The sequence below is a fragment of the Phycodurus eques genome, chromosome 2 (genome assembly GCF_024500275.1).
Source record: "Phycodurus eques isolate BA_2022a chromosome 2, UOR_Pequ_1.1, whole genome shotgun sequence".
NCBI lineage: Eukaryota > Metazoa > Chordata > Actinopteri > Syngnathiformes > Syngnathidae > Phycodurus > Phycodurus eques.
The window spans coordinates 27,730,233-27,744,391 of NC_084526.1; the positions used below are offsets into that span (position 1 = coordinate 27,730,233).

General features: G+C 40.8%; 1 protein-coding gene across 1 annotated transcript; it reads right to left on the bottom strand.

The window, feature by feature from the left end:
• Positions 1–370: 370 nt before the first annotated feature.
• Positions 371–7,613, bottom strand: LOC133415901 (ephrin-B2a-like). The gene is made up of 5 exons (XM_061702444.1): positions 7,300–7,613; positions 6,163–6,446; positions 3,449–3,541; positions 1,962–2,075; positions 371–1,140 (listed from the first exon to the last, which is right to left on the bottom strand). The coding sequence occupies exons 1-5, from the start codon at positions 7,410–7,412 to the stop codon at positions 755–757; spliced, it is 990 nt and encodes a 329-aa protein (XP_061558428.1). The 5' UTR covers positions 7,413–7,613; the 3' UTR covers positions 371–754.
• Positions 7,614–14,159: the final 6,546 nt, after the last annotated feature.

The window sequence follows — 14,159 nt, forward strand, 5'->3', positions numbered from 1 at the left end:
AATTTTTTTAATCCTAGCATTTTATTATTTGTAAAGCATCTGAGTACCCTTTTAAAGCGCTCTATAAAATAAATGTATTATTATTATTATACCATGTAACCATGGATATACAATGACCTGAAACCTATAAATGTATGTAATAGAAATGCACAATCACTGCAAATTGTGTCAAAATAGTTGGAAAACCTGAATGAAAGCCACAAATTCCAAATTTTATTTTCCCTTAAACAATTTCATCCAGTTTTTAAAGTTCTAGTAAATAAATATAAGTGTGCTAAAAGTAGGGGAAAGTGTTTCAACAATTTGGAGTGCAACATCGAATTGATTTGTTTAAAAAAAAAAAAAAGTAAATCAACACATACTGTACATATTTACGAAAGATGCGAGATATAATTTGAGACTACAAGTTCCAAAATATTTCAAAACAGCTTCAATTAGAAATCATAATAGGCAAGTCGTCCATCCATCCATCCATTTTCTGAGCCGCTTCTCCTCACTAGGGTCGATCCCAGCTATCATCGGGCAGGAGGCGGGGTACACCCTGAACTGGTTGCCAGCCAATCGCAGGGCATAGGCAAATTGTTTATTTACTAAATGTGTGTAATCGATTATTGATTAGTCTCCTTGGATGTTTCTCTCTGATTGTCTCTTCACAAAAAAATACTTATTTTATGAGGCAAGCTGTTCTGTCCTCTTGTCCACAGTGCTAATAACATTATTAGCAAAGAAGAAATGCCATTGCAAGCAGCCAAACTTAGACTTTATAGTAAATGTTAGTGGGGGTCTGGGGCATTATCTCCTTAACAATGTACACAGGGGGTCCATATTCGCCGCTCACACGCTCAAAATGTCGACAGAGCCTGCTGTCGGAGGCCTGCAGAGGAAAGACGATCTCGCTGCGGTCCGAGCCAATGTTGTCGCTGCTGATGCTGTCCCGCTTTGGCACAGCTAAAGTGTTGAGGGACACAGACGCAGACTGCTGCCTATCTGGGACACAGCGACGACACTTCCACAGCACGGCCGACGGGATGATGATGAGGAGGAGGAGGATCACACAGGCCGAGACCACCCATATCAACAGTCCTGGCTGTGAGCCACCACTGCCACCGGGGTTGAACTGCCCTGCTTCTGAGCCTGCGTCTGTCAGGGACAACAGGACACAGAGAGGGAAGGAGAAACTGAGATAAAAGAGTGAATCGGAATGAGCGATGGGGACATTCAATAGTTGTGTGAACATGCAATTTATTGTGAAAACTGGAGCCTGAAGGCATTTATCAAAGGCCCGAAATGAGGACGTACATGCAGACTCCCATTTGCCCAGGGCCAATCGACCAGAGGGCTTCCACTCGAAGAAACACATCAATACAAAGCGTAAAGTCGAAACACAGCAAAGGCGGCCAAGAAAGATGGCAGGAGCAGCAACCTGTGGTGCTGTGCAGGCTTTGCTGAAACGTGTGTTTTGGGCAGCATAACTTAGCAAGCGTTAGTATTCAAAACAGACAGGAACAGGTGTCTTCACATACTGTAAACAAAAATGCACACAAATATCAGGTGCCTGTTCATCGCAGCGACAGAAACGATCGAATGGAATCCCCTGTGGCGGTTTAACAGCTCCCACTCGTCTGGGAAGACTTCTCACAATATTTTACAGTGTCTGTGGGAATTTGTAAGTATTAAGAGTAGAATCAGTGTGTTCACGTGTGCACTCTGACCAAAATGGTGGAACACGTCAATATTGTTGTGTTTGTGCTGCTCAAGATAATGAGTTTCATCAGAAACACCACTATTGATATTTCTTATACTCATCAAATTCTAAAGCCATACTGTACTTGCAATGTATGGCGCTTTTCCATCGACCAAGGCAGAATACCTGGTCGACAAGGTCTCCGAGTAAGGTGCGGGTATAGCGCACGTACTGTATCAGGAATTAAAAAAAATAATAATACAAACATTGAACTTGCCGGTTTTGCTCTTGATATCATTATCTTTAGCTGCATCCTTTGCTTTCAGTTTTGGTTGTGTCGGGGAAAATCTGGTCGGGGACTCCTGAAGTGTTGATCGAGGATCTGAGGAACCTGCGACAAAAACAATTGAACACATCAAGGAGGATAGGACAGAAACATCAGTTCTCAACAACATGCGAGGTGTGTTTTGTCGATGATTGGACACATATTTCAATGAATTAAAGAATTCAAGTCAAAGGGGTATTGCTGATCAATATTAATAATAAATGAATGAATACAACTCAACCATAAACAATCTTTTTGCTCATTGCCTGACTAATTTCAATGCTTACAGTTTCCTTTTAAAAATGTGGATATGTGCCTTTGATTTATTCATCTAAAAAAAAAACTTCTTTTTGGTCTTTTGAGTAATTCAGAACTAAAATTACTTTTGTGTTCGGATACCGTAGCTCACACTGCATGCACTTGATCAATAATGCATAGCTACTAACTTGATTGAAAGTTCAATTTCCAGCCAAAGACACAATTCTTCCTTTTCTAAATATAGAGCTCAAGCTGACAATCCTTGAATGTCAATGACTTCTATTAACTGACATTAATATATGCACAAATTTAACTCAGTCTTCCAACTAAATCTTTTTAGTTTTTACTGCTTTCTGCTGCTTTTAAGTGTTTGTTTGCGCAGTGGTGTTTTCTAAACGCAACATGAAAGCGAACCCATATTTGCAAGATCAGTTGACAAACACACAAAATGCTGAATTTTCATGTTGAAGTCCACCTGTTCAATTATTCATGTGAATAATACTGCAAAACTGCAGTTTGGGGCTTCAACAAATTCATAATTTTCAAGCATTTAGTTGCACACACACACACACACACACAATCGTGTGTCTAATATTTGGATAACATCTCAAATGTAGCATCACATGTATGAAGAAACATGAATAATTGGTTCAGTATAAATGGTATGTTGACATCCGTTATGCTAATCATTATGTCTGTAATGTGTATTTCAGCATTGACTTAAGCTAAGCTTCTTCTGTGTATCATTTGTCAATATTAAAAAAAAAAAGATTAAAAAGCTTGTAGAAAAAAAATCATCCAGATATTTATTTAAATATGTTTGGGTGCAATGTAATTCAAATGGACCATCAGTTAAAATGGGAGAAAAAGAGTATCCAGTCTAAATGATTGCATGGAAGTAGGTACTGATGGTGTAAAGCAGTTAGTAGGGATTTGAGATTATTTATCACAGCAGTCTTTTACTCTGCAAGAGGACGAGTGGATGGCAATGGAGAGATTATTCTACCACTTAGGAGGTGGTGATATTATTATATTTCATTTAAATAACTGGAAGGTTAAAATTCATGTTAGTCAGGTAGACATACTGTACTTCCCTCAATTTTTCACAGTTTGTGTTATGTTGCAATGCATCCAAACACATTACGCAAATACATACAGTATATTCATCTATAAGGTCTTACTTTGCCCGACTCTCAGCACCAGCTTCATGGATTTGGTCCTGCACACGCCTCCATTAGTGTTATCCAGACTTTGCAGAGCTCCTGTAGATGTAGCTGATACAGAAAGTAAGCATAGTTACTCCAACTGAAGCTATTGTAAAAGATGATTATCAAGCAATGTTAAGAGTTTTGCCAGGTGCCAAATATTGCATCAGCTTTAAGCAGGAAAATGCAGATGTGCACACAAACTGCAGCAAGGCACCTGAAGCAAATACTATCACCGCTCCCACAACATTAGGTACACGCAAGCAATACGTCCGTTGTTTGATGGACGGTTTTGATTGTCACAGTCCACCGTTGTTTGTTTCGATGTGCCCTGCGATTGGCTGGCAACCAGTTCAGGGTGTACCCCGCCTCTCACCCAAAGATAGCTGGGATAGGCTCCAGGATGCCCGCGACCCTAGTGATGATTAGAAATGGATGGATGGCTGGACTTACAGTTCTGAGGACCCGGGTTCAATCCCCGGCCCCGACTGTGTGGAGTTTGCATGTTCTCCCCGTGCCTGCGTGGGTTTTCTCCGGGCACTCCGGTTTCCTCGCACATCCCAAAAACATGCATAAATTGGAGACTTTAAATTGCCTGTAGGTGTGACTGTGAGTGCGAATGGTTGTTTGTTTGTATGTGCTCTGCGATTGGCTGGCAACCAGTTCAGGGTGTACCCCGCCTCGTGCCCGATGACAGCTGGGATAGGCTCCAGCACGCCCGTGACCCTAGTGAGGAGAAGCGGCTCAGAAAATGGATGGCTGGATATTTGTGTATTCCTTTTACATAGTGCCCCTAGTGTTCAGACTGAGACACCACAGGCGCGTAAACCAGGGCCTTCAGAAAAAGCAGAAAAACTTGTTTCTAAAACTCAATCTTGGATATAGATATTTGTTTTCATTTTTTGTATTATTTATATATATTTTTCAATGTGTGTTCTATATAAAATGTGTTTTATAAATAAATGGAGATAAAATAAGAGCAAATTGCTATTCATTTCATGTAATTTTAAGACAAAATACTATACTATACTATATCTGCATATATATCATTATCTGGATATAAAATTACTGTATTTATAGTAGGATATAACATTTTGATGATCTTGTGCAACATTGTTGTCACATGCAAGAAGTGTATTTTGGTTCTGAACTTTTCCAACATGGCGTCAAGGCAGAACCACTCTAAAGTTAGGGTACATGACACGGCAGCAACTTACAACACTTTTTCATTTTGGCAAAGTAGGGAATACTTTCAATATGCAGAAACATCTGTTGTATAATCATATCATAATAATGATCTATATGACAATAAAGACATCCCTGATATCGTAAATCAGTTCTATTATTTAATTCACTCATGCAATGAGAATTGATCAGAGAATCGATAAAGAATCGGATTGATTAGCAGTATTGATAATGGAATCAGAATCACCACATTCTTATCAATTCCCATTCCTAATTAGTCCTGAACAATTTGCACACCAATCACCATGCACATTATACGGGACCGTCAGACCACACTGAAATTATGGCCCTCTATTGTGTTCTGTATTTCCCAATAAACTATAAACTATAAATAAAAATGTTTCATATTAGTAATATTAGTCATTCAGCATGCCTATTTTGCCTTGTATTGTTTTCATTGTGGGTACTACTGGAACAGCGAATTTCCTTTGCTGATTAATAAAATCGTGTATGTGTTCACTGTGATTGGGTAAATGCAGAGAACAAATTTCATGTGCATGCATGCATGTTCATGACAATAAAAGGTGATTCTTCTTCTTCTCTTCTTCTTCTATCTATCTATCTATCTATTGTATGTATATATATATATATATATATATATATATTCATCCATCCATTGCACGATCTAGCTATCTATTTAATCACAAAGTTGTAAATCCTAACCACTTTACATACGGTATATAAATATCGAGATACTGTCTCAACAAACCCAAACCCTGGAAGCTGTAGCATTTTGGATTAAATAAATTATATTCATAAATTATTGGACAACTAAAATTTTTATTTGAGAGTTGATGGTTGGGCTAAATAAAATTTCATTTTAAGATGCTAAAGGATTATTGAATAAAATGAATACATGTGCTGATTGGCAATTTAAAGAAGGAAAAATCCCCCAAGAACTCTCTGTCACCCCAGTCACAAGCGCGCGCACACACACACACACACGTGCGCGTCCACACAAAGACGAACACACAAGTACACACTTGTTAGGAGCATTTAGGTCAGATAACAACATCGTTCAGGCAAGACGCCATGTTGCCATGAAAGCTCACGTCAAATCTGCCTGATGCTGTAAAAGCCTTGTGTGATTTGGGGCATGAAAGCCCTCAGAATGGCAGTGTCCTGCCAGAGCCGAGTGTGCTGTCAGAGCGCGGCGCGGCGCAGCGGGGGGAGGCTGTGTGGTCACACTTCTTCACTATCTCATGCATCACTTGCCACTAAGATGCGTTGGTTCTACTGACAGCAGTCCGATAACGAGGCCTCAGTTCTGACTCTCACGCAAGCTGACAAAGTGAGAGGGCAACAAGGATGATGGCCTCTTGTTGAATCAGGATGGATGAGTGATTGTGATAAAAGCCGTCACACCTGTAGGACCCGAACAGGTGGTTGGGCCAATGTGAAGATGCTTACTCACACTCCCAAAGATATGACGCAAAATGACTTACAAGTGATGTAGTAATCCTTCCCCTTGAGGAACTCCAGTCCCCACAGGTTGGGGCTGAACTCCTGGAACTTGAACGTGAACTTGACATCTCGGTGCGGCTTATCGCAGTTCAGCAGGGGTGTGTCCTTCTTGTGAATAGCGCAGCTCTCCATCTGACTCCGGGAGACCAGGTACACTCGGTAGAACTCCTCGCTTTCCCCCTTGGAGGCGTCTGCCCGTGGACAGACTATATCCATCTTGTCCCCAATCTGAGGGTAGAGGACCAGACCTTGGCCTGGAGTAAAGCTGTGAATAACAATATGAGGAAAATAAACAGTCAAAAATGACATCATATGTGCAAACCGGAGAAAGATACGGTTTGAGGATAATTTGCTCAAAAGAGTAGATCATTGTGAATGCTCTTAAATCAGATGGCCTTAATCAGTATGGGCTTACATGCACGGATCGGGGACAATAGCTCAGTCTGTAAGGCTGCTGACTTTTAGAGACCGCAGCGGTTAGAGGGTCAACACCCACTGCAGATGAGAACATGGAGAACCGGGACCCAAAACCTGACACCATTCCAGAGCAATCGCTCTCATTACCTTGCCTGCATGCCATGCTTTGAGACTTATGCTCTTGTACGGTGGTCCTTGTATATGTAAAGTACGTATGTATCATGAAAGAGTGTGTAATTGATAGTCACCATCACCCCTCCCTCTGTTCCCGTTCTCTCCACAACTGACGGATCAAGAATAGATGGGTCTCAACATTGGTTTCTGTTCTTCCATCAGCAGCGTGTCCAAAGCCTGCACCTAAAAAGTCCTTTCCAATAACTTAATAACTTAAATCAGTAGAAATTGTAAAATAAATGTGCAGGTATTTTATTTTATTTTATTTTTTTAATGTTTGCGGAAGCAATTTGAAAACCCAAAACCTCACCCTAGCCCTTAAACCACAAACCAAAAGCAGCTAAATGCTTAACAAGCCATGAAATAGATTCATATCAATCATGCGCTAATCATTTTATCTCATCCCTGTTAGAGCAGTCAAATTAACGCATTAATAGTAAGTACATTACCGTTGTGCAAACAAGACCATTATTACTAGCACTGTGTAAATCGTGCATTTCAAGCAGAAAGTCGAAGAAAGTACCCACTTTGTGTTGGCGCTGCCCCAGAGGATGGAGTCCAGAGTGATGGCCCGACACGAGCCCATGATGACGGCCAGCAGGATGACAGCACGGTGGCTCCATGTGATTCTTCTCCCCATCACGGGACAAAAGCCACGCGTGGGCTCGCATTCATAACACGCAGTGGGGGCAGGTCAACGCGCGTTGCCTGCGCGTGCGTGCGTGCGTGTGGTGCCTTCAGGTGCATCCCGCGGCGAGATGCCATTTAGTGCCCGCCGCAAGTCGACGAAGGGAATAATTGGCGAGAAAATGTCTCGTGTGACCGCAGTCACCCACCGAGGACTGAGAATGTGTGGAGCAGCTCAGCCATCAGCTGAGCGGCCGGCCCGCCCCTTTGCCGGCTCATGCGTGGAGGGCCCACCCGGGTTGGTTGGCGCATTTTAGACATGCACGCTCGCATCACATTGGATGCTTGCTTGGAAATGGTACAGGACCCAGTTTTTTTCATTTATAATTGAATCAAGTCTGCAGTTGTCAGGATTCGTGGACTGCAACATTATTATAAGGCAGATTAATCATGTTTCGTTGCAGATGGTTTATTTGAATATCATCTTATTAAGATACATAGTGCAGTGTTTCCCAACCTTTAGAGACAAGGCACAAGGTCTTCTACATGAGAAAATCTTCACAGCATACCACTAAACACAACTGTCACAAAGCTATACTGAGTTAATGATGATCTTATGTCAATTCACTCACACATATGATTACCTGTTTAATTGAACACAAAGCTATTATTCTGTTTTATGAATGGCAACAGGTGGACCTTCTGCTATCTATTGGAAGAAAATTGCATGCTACCTGTTACCATATGTACTATACCTGGCATAGATGAGCAAAGATACATTATTTGTAGTAAATCAATTCCGGTAATCATTTCAGCACACCCCGCAAGACACCTGATGATCTCTTACGACACACTCGTGTGCCGAGACACAGCTGGCTGGGAATCGCTGTCGAGTGAAATGTCGTCCATCCATCCATTTTCTATCGTGTTTGTTCTATCGGGTCATCATGGGTGAGCTGGAGCCTATCTCAGCTGACTATGGGGAACAGGGTGCACCCTGGACTGGTTGCCAACTACAACTTGTACTAAGTGCAGGGCACAAAAGACACTACCAATCACATTCACACCTATGGACAATTTAGTCTTCATATAACCTAACATGCATATTTTCCAATGTGTTTTGAAATTCGGAGGAAGCTACAATAACCGGAGAAAACTCATGTACTTTATATTTACCTGAGATAAGAACTCCACATGAAATCCGAGATTCAAATCCCGAACCTCAGAACTGAGAGGCTGACATGCTGACCATTAGGTCACTGTGCTGCCAGTAAACAGTTTTTTTTTTTGTTTACTATAAATGATTTGTGCACCTGCCATTGTTTTGCATAATGTTGCCTAACTAATATCCTAAAAGTGTTCACCTAACACATTATATATATATTTATATATATATATATATATATAAAACAGACTGTCCAGTGCAACAACTGTATCCACAATTCTTCCTGTACAAAGGTAATAATACTCAGTTTTGGTTGACACTGTCACTTTAACAATATGTTTCTCATATTGGATGAGGTGGTGTAGAACTGCACTGCGTATTGAAGGGTGTTTCTAATATTTTGCTTAACTGATTTAGAAACATGGAAGGCGAAACATGATGATACATATAACGTACACCCATGCAAACTACTACAACCCATAATAACAAACACTTTGAATGGGTATATTTCTGTCAGTCAAAACTGAGCGTTCTCATCCTTGTGAAAGGCGTTGTCTTGGGGGTGATACAGCGTTTGCATTTTCTTGGGTGAGTGGCTCAGAATGCAGCCTCTGGTTGCGATTTTTGGGTTGCAAAGCATGTGAAACTGTGTTCCTGGCAAGGAAACTGTCGTTATAAAAAATAGATCTCATTAGATTGTGTAGGTCAACCTGAAGGAGTGTCCGGTGAGCGTATGATTAATGTTACCGGCGCTGCTGCAGGCGACGTGTCACTATGAAGGACAAATGTCTCTTTACCCAGTGACCTTCAAGTGTCCACATACTGTATGTGCATGGAGACTTTTGGGCCAGCATGGCTTAACAAACTGTGATGCCACAAATAATTGAGGTAACAATTGAAATCCCATTTTAAATGGTTGTCTGTCTCTATGTGCCCTGCGACTGACTGACAACCAGTCCAGGGTGTATTCTGCCTTTTACCCAAAGAAACTGGGATAGGCTCCAGATCCCTGTGACCCCGAACAGGCAAAAAAAAACGGATGGATGGGTGTCTTTAACAAACATATAAGGCATCCCAACGTCAGTCAAAATGAATTGGAAACATTGATGTTGTGACATCTGATTTGGTGGTTGGATTGAGATAGATATTTAAACCTGCTGTTAAGAAGACAATGCTGTAATCCCCATTTCCAGGGAAATCTGAACTAATGACAAAGTGGATTAAATTTAAAAATTACATGATCTTCTGTGAGAAGACCAAAGCATCACAAATGCTTGTTTGTGTCGGTAAGAGACAGAGCTACATACGCTGGTGACCATCTTTCATATTTCTAATTTATTTAAACCTCAAATTTGGGTGACTACAAAGAGAGCATATGCAGTGAAATTTGGTAAACATGGATACACAGTATAGCATATGCCTGACATTTCATTGGTTAAAACAAACTTTAGATATATCTATATTTTATTAATGTGCTGGTCCTGAAGCTATCCCCGCTGTCACAGCACTGAATACATCTAAAACTGTTATGATTGGATCCACACTAGAACAGTCTTTTATAGTTTTTTAAGTAAAAGATACTTAAAAATTTTAAAAAAATGCTACACGTATACTGTAATTAAATCAACAATTAAGCAATGCACGTCCCTTTTGTTCAAGTGCAAATCCAGGCACAATAAATGAAACAGAGGTCGGATTATCTATTGCAACATGAATCATATCATGTAATCCTTTTTGATTAAATTATTCATACAGTCTCAGCGGTCACATACTGAACAGCATCTCACAATGGTGGTGGTGTCAAAAAGTCAAGTAAAGAGTGAAGAGTTGGTCCATGCAGCTTGTGCCTTTTGGACCTTTTTATTTCTCGCCCATATTCCTCAGTAGTAGCAATGAGCTCCAGATCGTGCACGAATGCTCCCAGAGTCAAGATAATGCTAACATGGCAGGTGTCAGATGAAATCAACCCCTATCACGATTAGCATTAACCTCAATCTGGGACTTTGATATCATCACCCACACGACGAGCTTGCTTTTACTGGAATGCTGAAAGAGATGATTTTTAACAGTCAATATTCCGTTGGTTAATAGATGCCAAACTCTCCGTCAATGTTGAATAAATCATCATTATACAATGTTGTTTCATTATTTTAACACATTTTGGCAACACTTTCCTTTTTTGGCAGTGAAACCAAAGAAATCATCATCACAGATGCATATTATTTACATTTAACCCCCTACATTTTAGGAATTATACATTTATACCATATTGATGCTACCATATATCCTTTTTCAAAATGACACCAATCATTTCACGATAAGGACGCTACCTTTAATCGGGCAGGTCAACGTAAGCTTGTTTTTAGCAAGGTAAGACAAATGAGGGCTGCAATAAAGCATTGTAGAACAAGTGGCTCCATATTGACGCCTATTGATCATTCATATTTGTAACTGACAATAACTGAACACAAGTATCTAACTGGCCTTTTACTGCTACTTTACAGCTTCTAAATGAAAAGGGAAACGCAAGATTTTGTTGCTGTTAAGATGTAAGGAATGAAGAGAAATGGAAGTGATGTTTTAGTATGCCTGGTGGTTGTTAGGTATTCACTGACCTGTCTCGCTGCAGCCTGACTTCCTCTTTCACCAACGGGTGCTAGTTTACCGTGTCTCTCCCCTCCACCCTCTGAGCGTTTCTCCCATTGAGCAGTGCATCTGAATGTGGGTGTCTTTTAAACATTTGTGTGTGAGTCATGTAAAATCCCCTCACAACAGTATGACATCAAGAAAATCACGCAAAACTTTGTTGTCAGTCGCCATTTGTCTCTTATGTAAATGCTGCCTACAGAAGAGAGGTGTTTTCATTTCTTGAAATTTGCCGGGTTATTTTACAGTTATGCTTGCAACATTGGGTGTTCATAAGAAGATGGCAGTCATTAATGCACTTATGCAATTAGGTCATAAAGTCGTCGGGAAAATATGCCATTCTTACCGTAGCAGTTAAATAGATCACGTTGTGTGCAGAATTTCATGGTCCCTTTGGTTGAATCACTCCCCTTTTTTGACACACACTACATGTCTAATGCAATCATTTCCAACCCCTGTATCAATCCATTACTACAAATAATGTATCTTTGATCATCTATCTATGCCAGCGATTTATAAAGACAGGCAGAACAATAAAATGTTCTTCCACTAGATGGCAGAAGGTACAATTAACCTGTGATTTAATGTGTTGCCAGTCTTACAACAGAATAGTAGCGTTTTTTGTTTTGTTCTTTAGTACAGTATATATGCTTTTTGTCAAACTCTGGTTTGGTAGTGGGAATTTTTTTTTTATGTGAACAATGTACCTTGAGTCAATAAAGTCAGACAAATACTGATCTAGTTCCGGGTGTTGCCCGCCTCTCGCCCGGATTTAGCTGGGATAGGCTCCAGCACGCCCGCGACCCTAGTGAGGAGAAGCGGTGCGGGAAATACTGGTCTCATGCCAACATGAGGTTGCCATGATGTTCGAGGAAGTGCCATTAAAATGTCAGACCTCTCAAGAGAGCAAAGTTAAATGTTGCTACTTTATTTTTATCTTTCACCACCATGGCGGGAAGGAAGTTGAGTCAATCATCTGAAGAACTACACACACCTACCTCAACTCTTTGTGATTGTGTGGCACACATGCGGTCATTATTATTATGCTAGCATGTTAACATGCTAACTTAGCCTTCTCGTGTAGCATTAAACACTAGAACTGTGAGCATGGTGGAAGGTCGACTCTTAAGTTATTGACACAGCAACAGTTCATCTGGCTCCATTGTATTAATATCCATCTATCCATTTTGAGGTGGAGCCTATCCCAGGTGACTGGACTGGTAGCCAGCCAATCGCAGGTACTAATTAATAAGAACATTTGAGTAATAACGTAATGGTTTGCAGTTCATCCATCCATCCATCCATTTTCTGAGCCGCTTCTCCTCACTAGGGTCGCGGGCGTGCTGGAGCCTATCCCAGCTGTCATCAGACAGGAGGCGGGGTACACCCTGAACTGGTTGCCAGCCAATCACAGGGCACATACAAACAAACAACCGGTCGCACTCACAGTCACACCTACAGGCAATTTATAGAGTCTCCAATCAATGCATGTTTTTGGGATGTGGGAGGAAACCGGAGTGCCCGGAGAAAACCCACGCAGGCACGGGGAGAACATGCAAACTCAACACAGGCGGGACCGGGGATTGAACCCGGGTCCTCAGAACTGTGAGGCTGACGCTCTAACCAGTCGCCCACCGTGCCGCCGGTTTGCACTTCATCTAACTTAATTCAACCAGTTATCTCTGTCTACAAGGGCTTATGAGTCCTGCTTTGTTGTAAGAAACCTGTCTAAAATAATATGTGGTGACACTGATTTTGGAGAGTTCAAGCTTTGCACATTAAGCTCAAGTCTCCACACTGACACCTTTAATTGTGTCAGGTGATGTGATGAATTGCATCAAAAAAGGTCAGTTATGGGAGTGTCCCAACATGGGGATTTTGAGAGCCCCTCTTTTCCACTAAATGACTGAGAGTGTGCACACAATCCTCATTCAACTTCTCAGGTCACTGCCGCGCACTGTTTGCATCTGGTCACCCAACAACCAAGTCATAGTGATATGATTCAGAGAACACAAGGTGCCTCCCCACCCACTCTCACAAGCGAGCTCCACTCTCAGTGAGAAAACTAGTTGTCCTCATGCAAACAGTTATTTTTTTTTTTTTTTTTGCAGTCTTGATTTAAACAGACAATATTCTGATGATTGTATCAAGAAAACAAATGTGAAAACAGATGATGCAGTACTTGAATGGTTGTCATGAGGGGGTGGGGGAAGAGTAGTCATATCAAGGGGGGCCCCCTCCCCACAATCTGGAAATTCACAGCTGAGGTTTCAAATTTGATTCAAATTTCATATACTATATATATATATATATATATATATATATATATATATATATATATAAAGTTTTCAGACCCCCTTAAATTTTTCACCCTTTGTTATGTTGCAGCCAATAGTGCAAATTATTTAAGTTAATTTTTTTCCTCATTAATGTACACAGAGCACCCCATATTGACAGAAAAAAAGCGGAATTGCTGAAATTTTGGCTGATTTATGAAAAAAGACAAACTGAAATATCACAAAGCCATAAGTATTCAGACCCTTTGCTGTGATACTCATATATTTAACTCGGGTGCCGTCCATTTCTTCTGATTATCCTTGAGATGGTTCTATGCCTTCATCGGAGTCCAGCTGTGTTTGATTATACTGATTGGACTTGATTAGGAAAGCCACACACCTGTCTATATAAGACCTTACAGCTCACATTGCATGTCAGAGCAAATGAGAATCAGGAGGTCAAAGGAACTGCCTGAAGAGCTCACAATTGTGGCAAGGCACAGATCTGGCTAAGGTTTCAAAAAATATTCTGCTGCACTTAAGGTTCCAAAGAGCAATGATTCAAATATTTGAGACAAACAGGAATATTGTTGACTCTGGAAAAATGCATTTAATTGCATTTCTATACAAAACGGTAGAGAAACTAATAGAAAATATTCCTGGCCAAAACTAA

What these genes read in the sequence shown, in the direction of transcription:
- LOC133415901 (XM_061702444.1), bottom strand. Translation starts at nt 7,412, where the DNA reads ATGGGGAGAAGAATCACATGGAGCCACCGTGCTGTCATCCTGCTGGCC. An exon ending in GGTGCTGAGAGTCGGGCAAA is followed by an intron (nt 2,076 to 3,448) that starts GTAAGACCTTAT and finishes TTTTTGTCGCAG; the next exon opens with GTTCCTCAGATCCTCGATCA. An exon ending in TGATATCAAGAGCAAAACCG is followed by an intron (nt 1,141 to 1,961) that starts GCAAGTTCAATG and finishes TGTCCCTGACAG; the next exon opens with ACGCAGGCTCAGAAGCAGGG.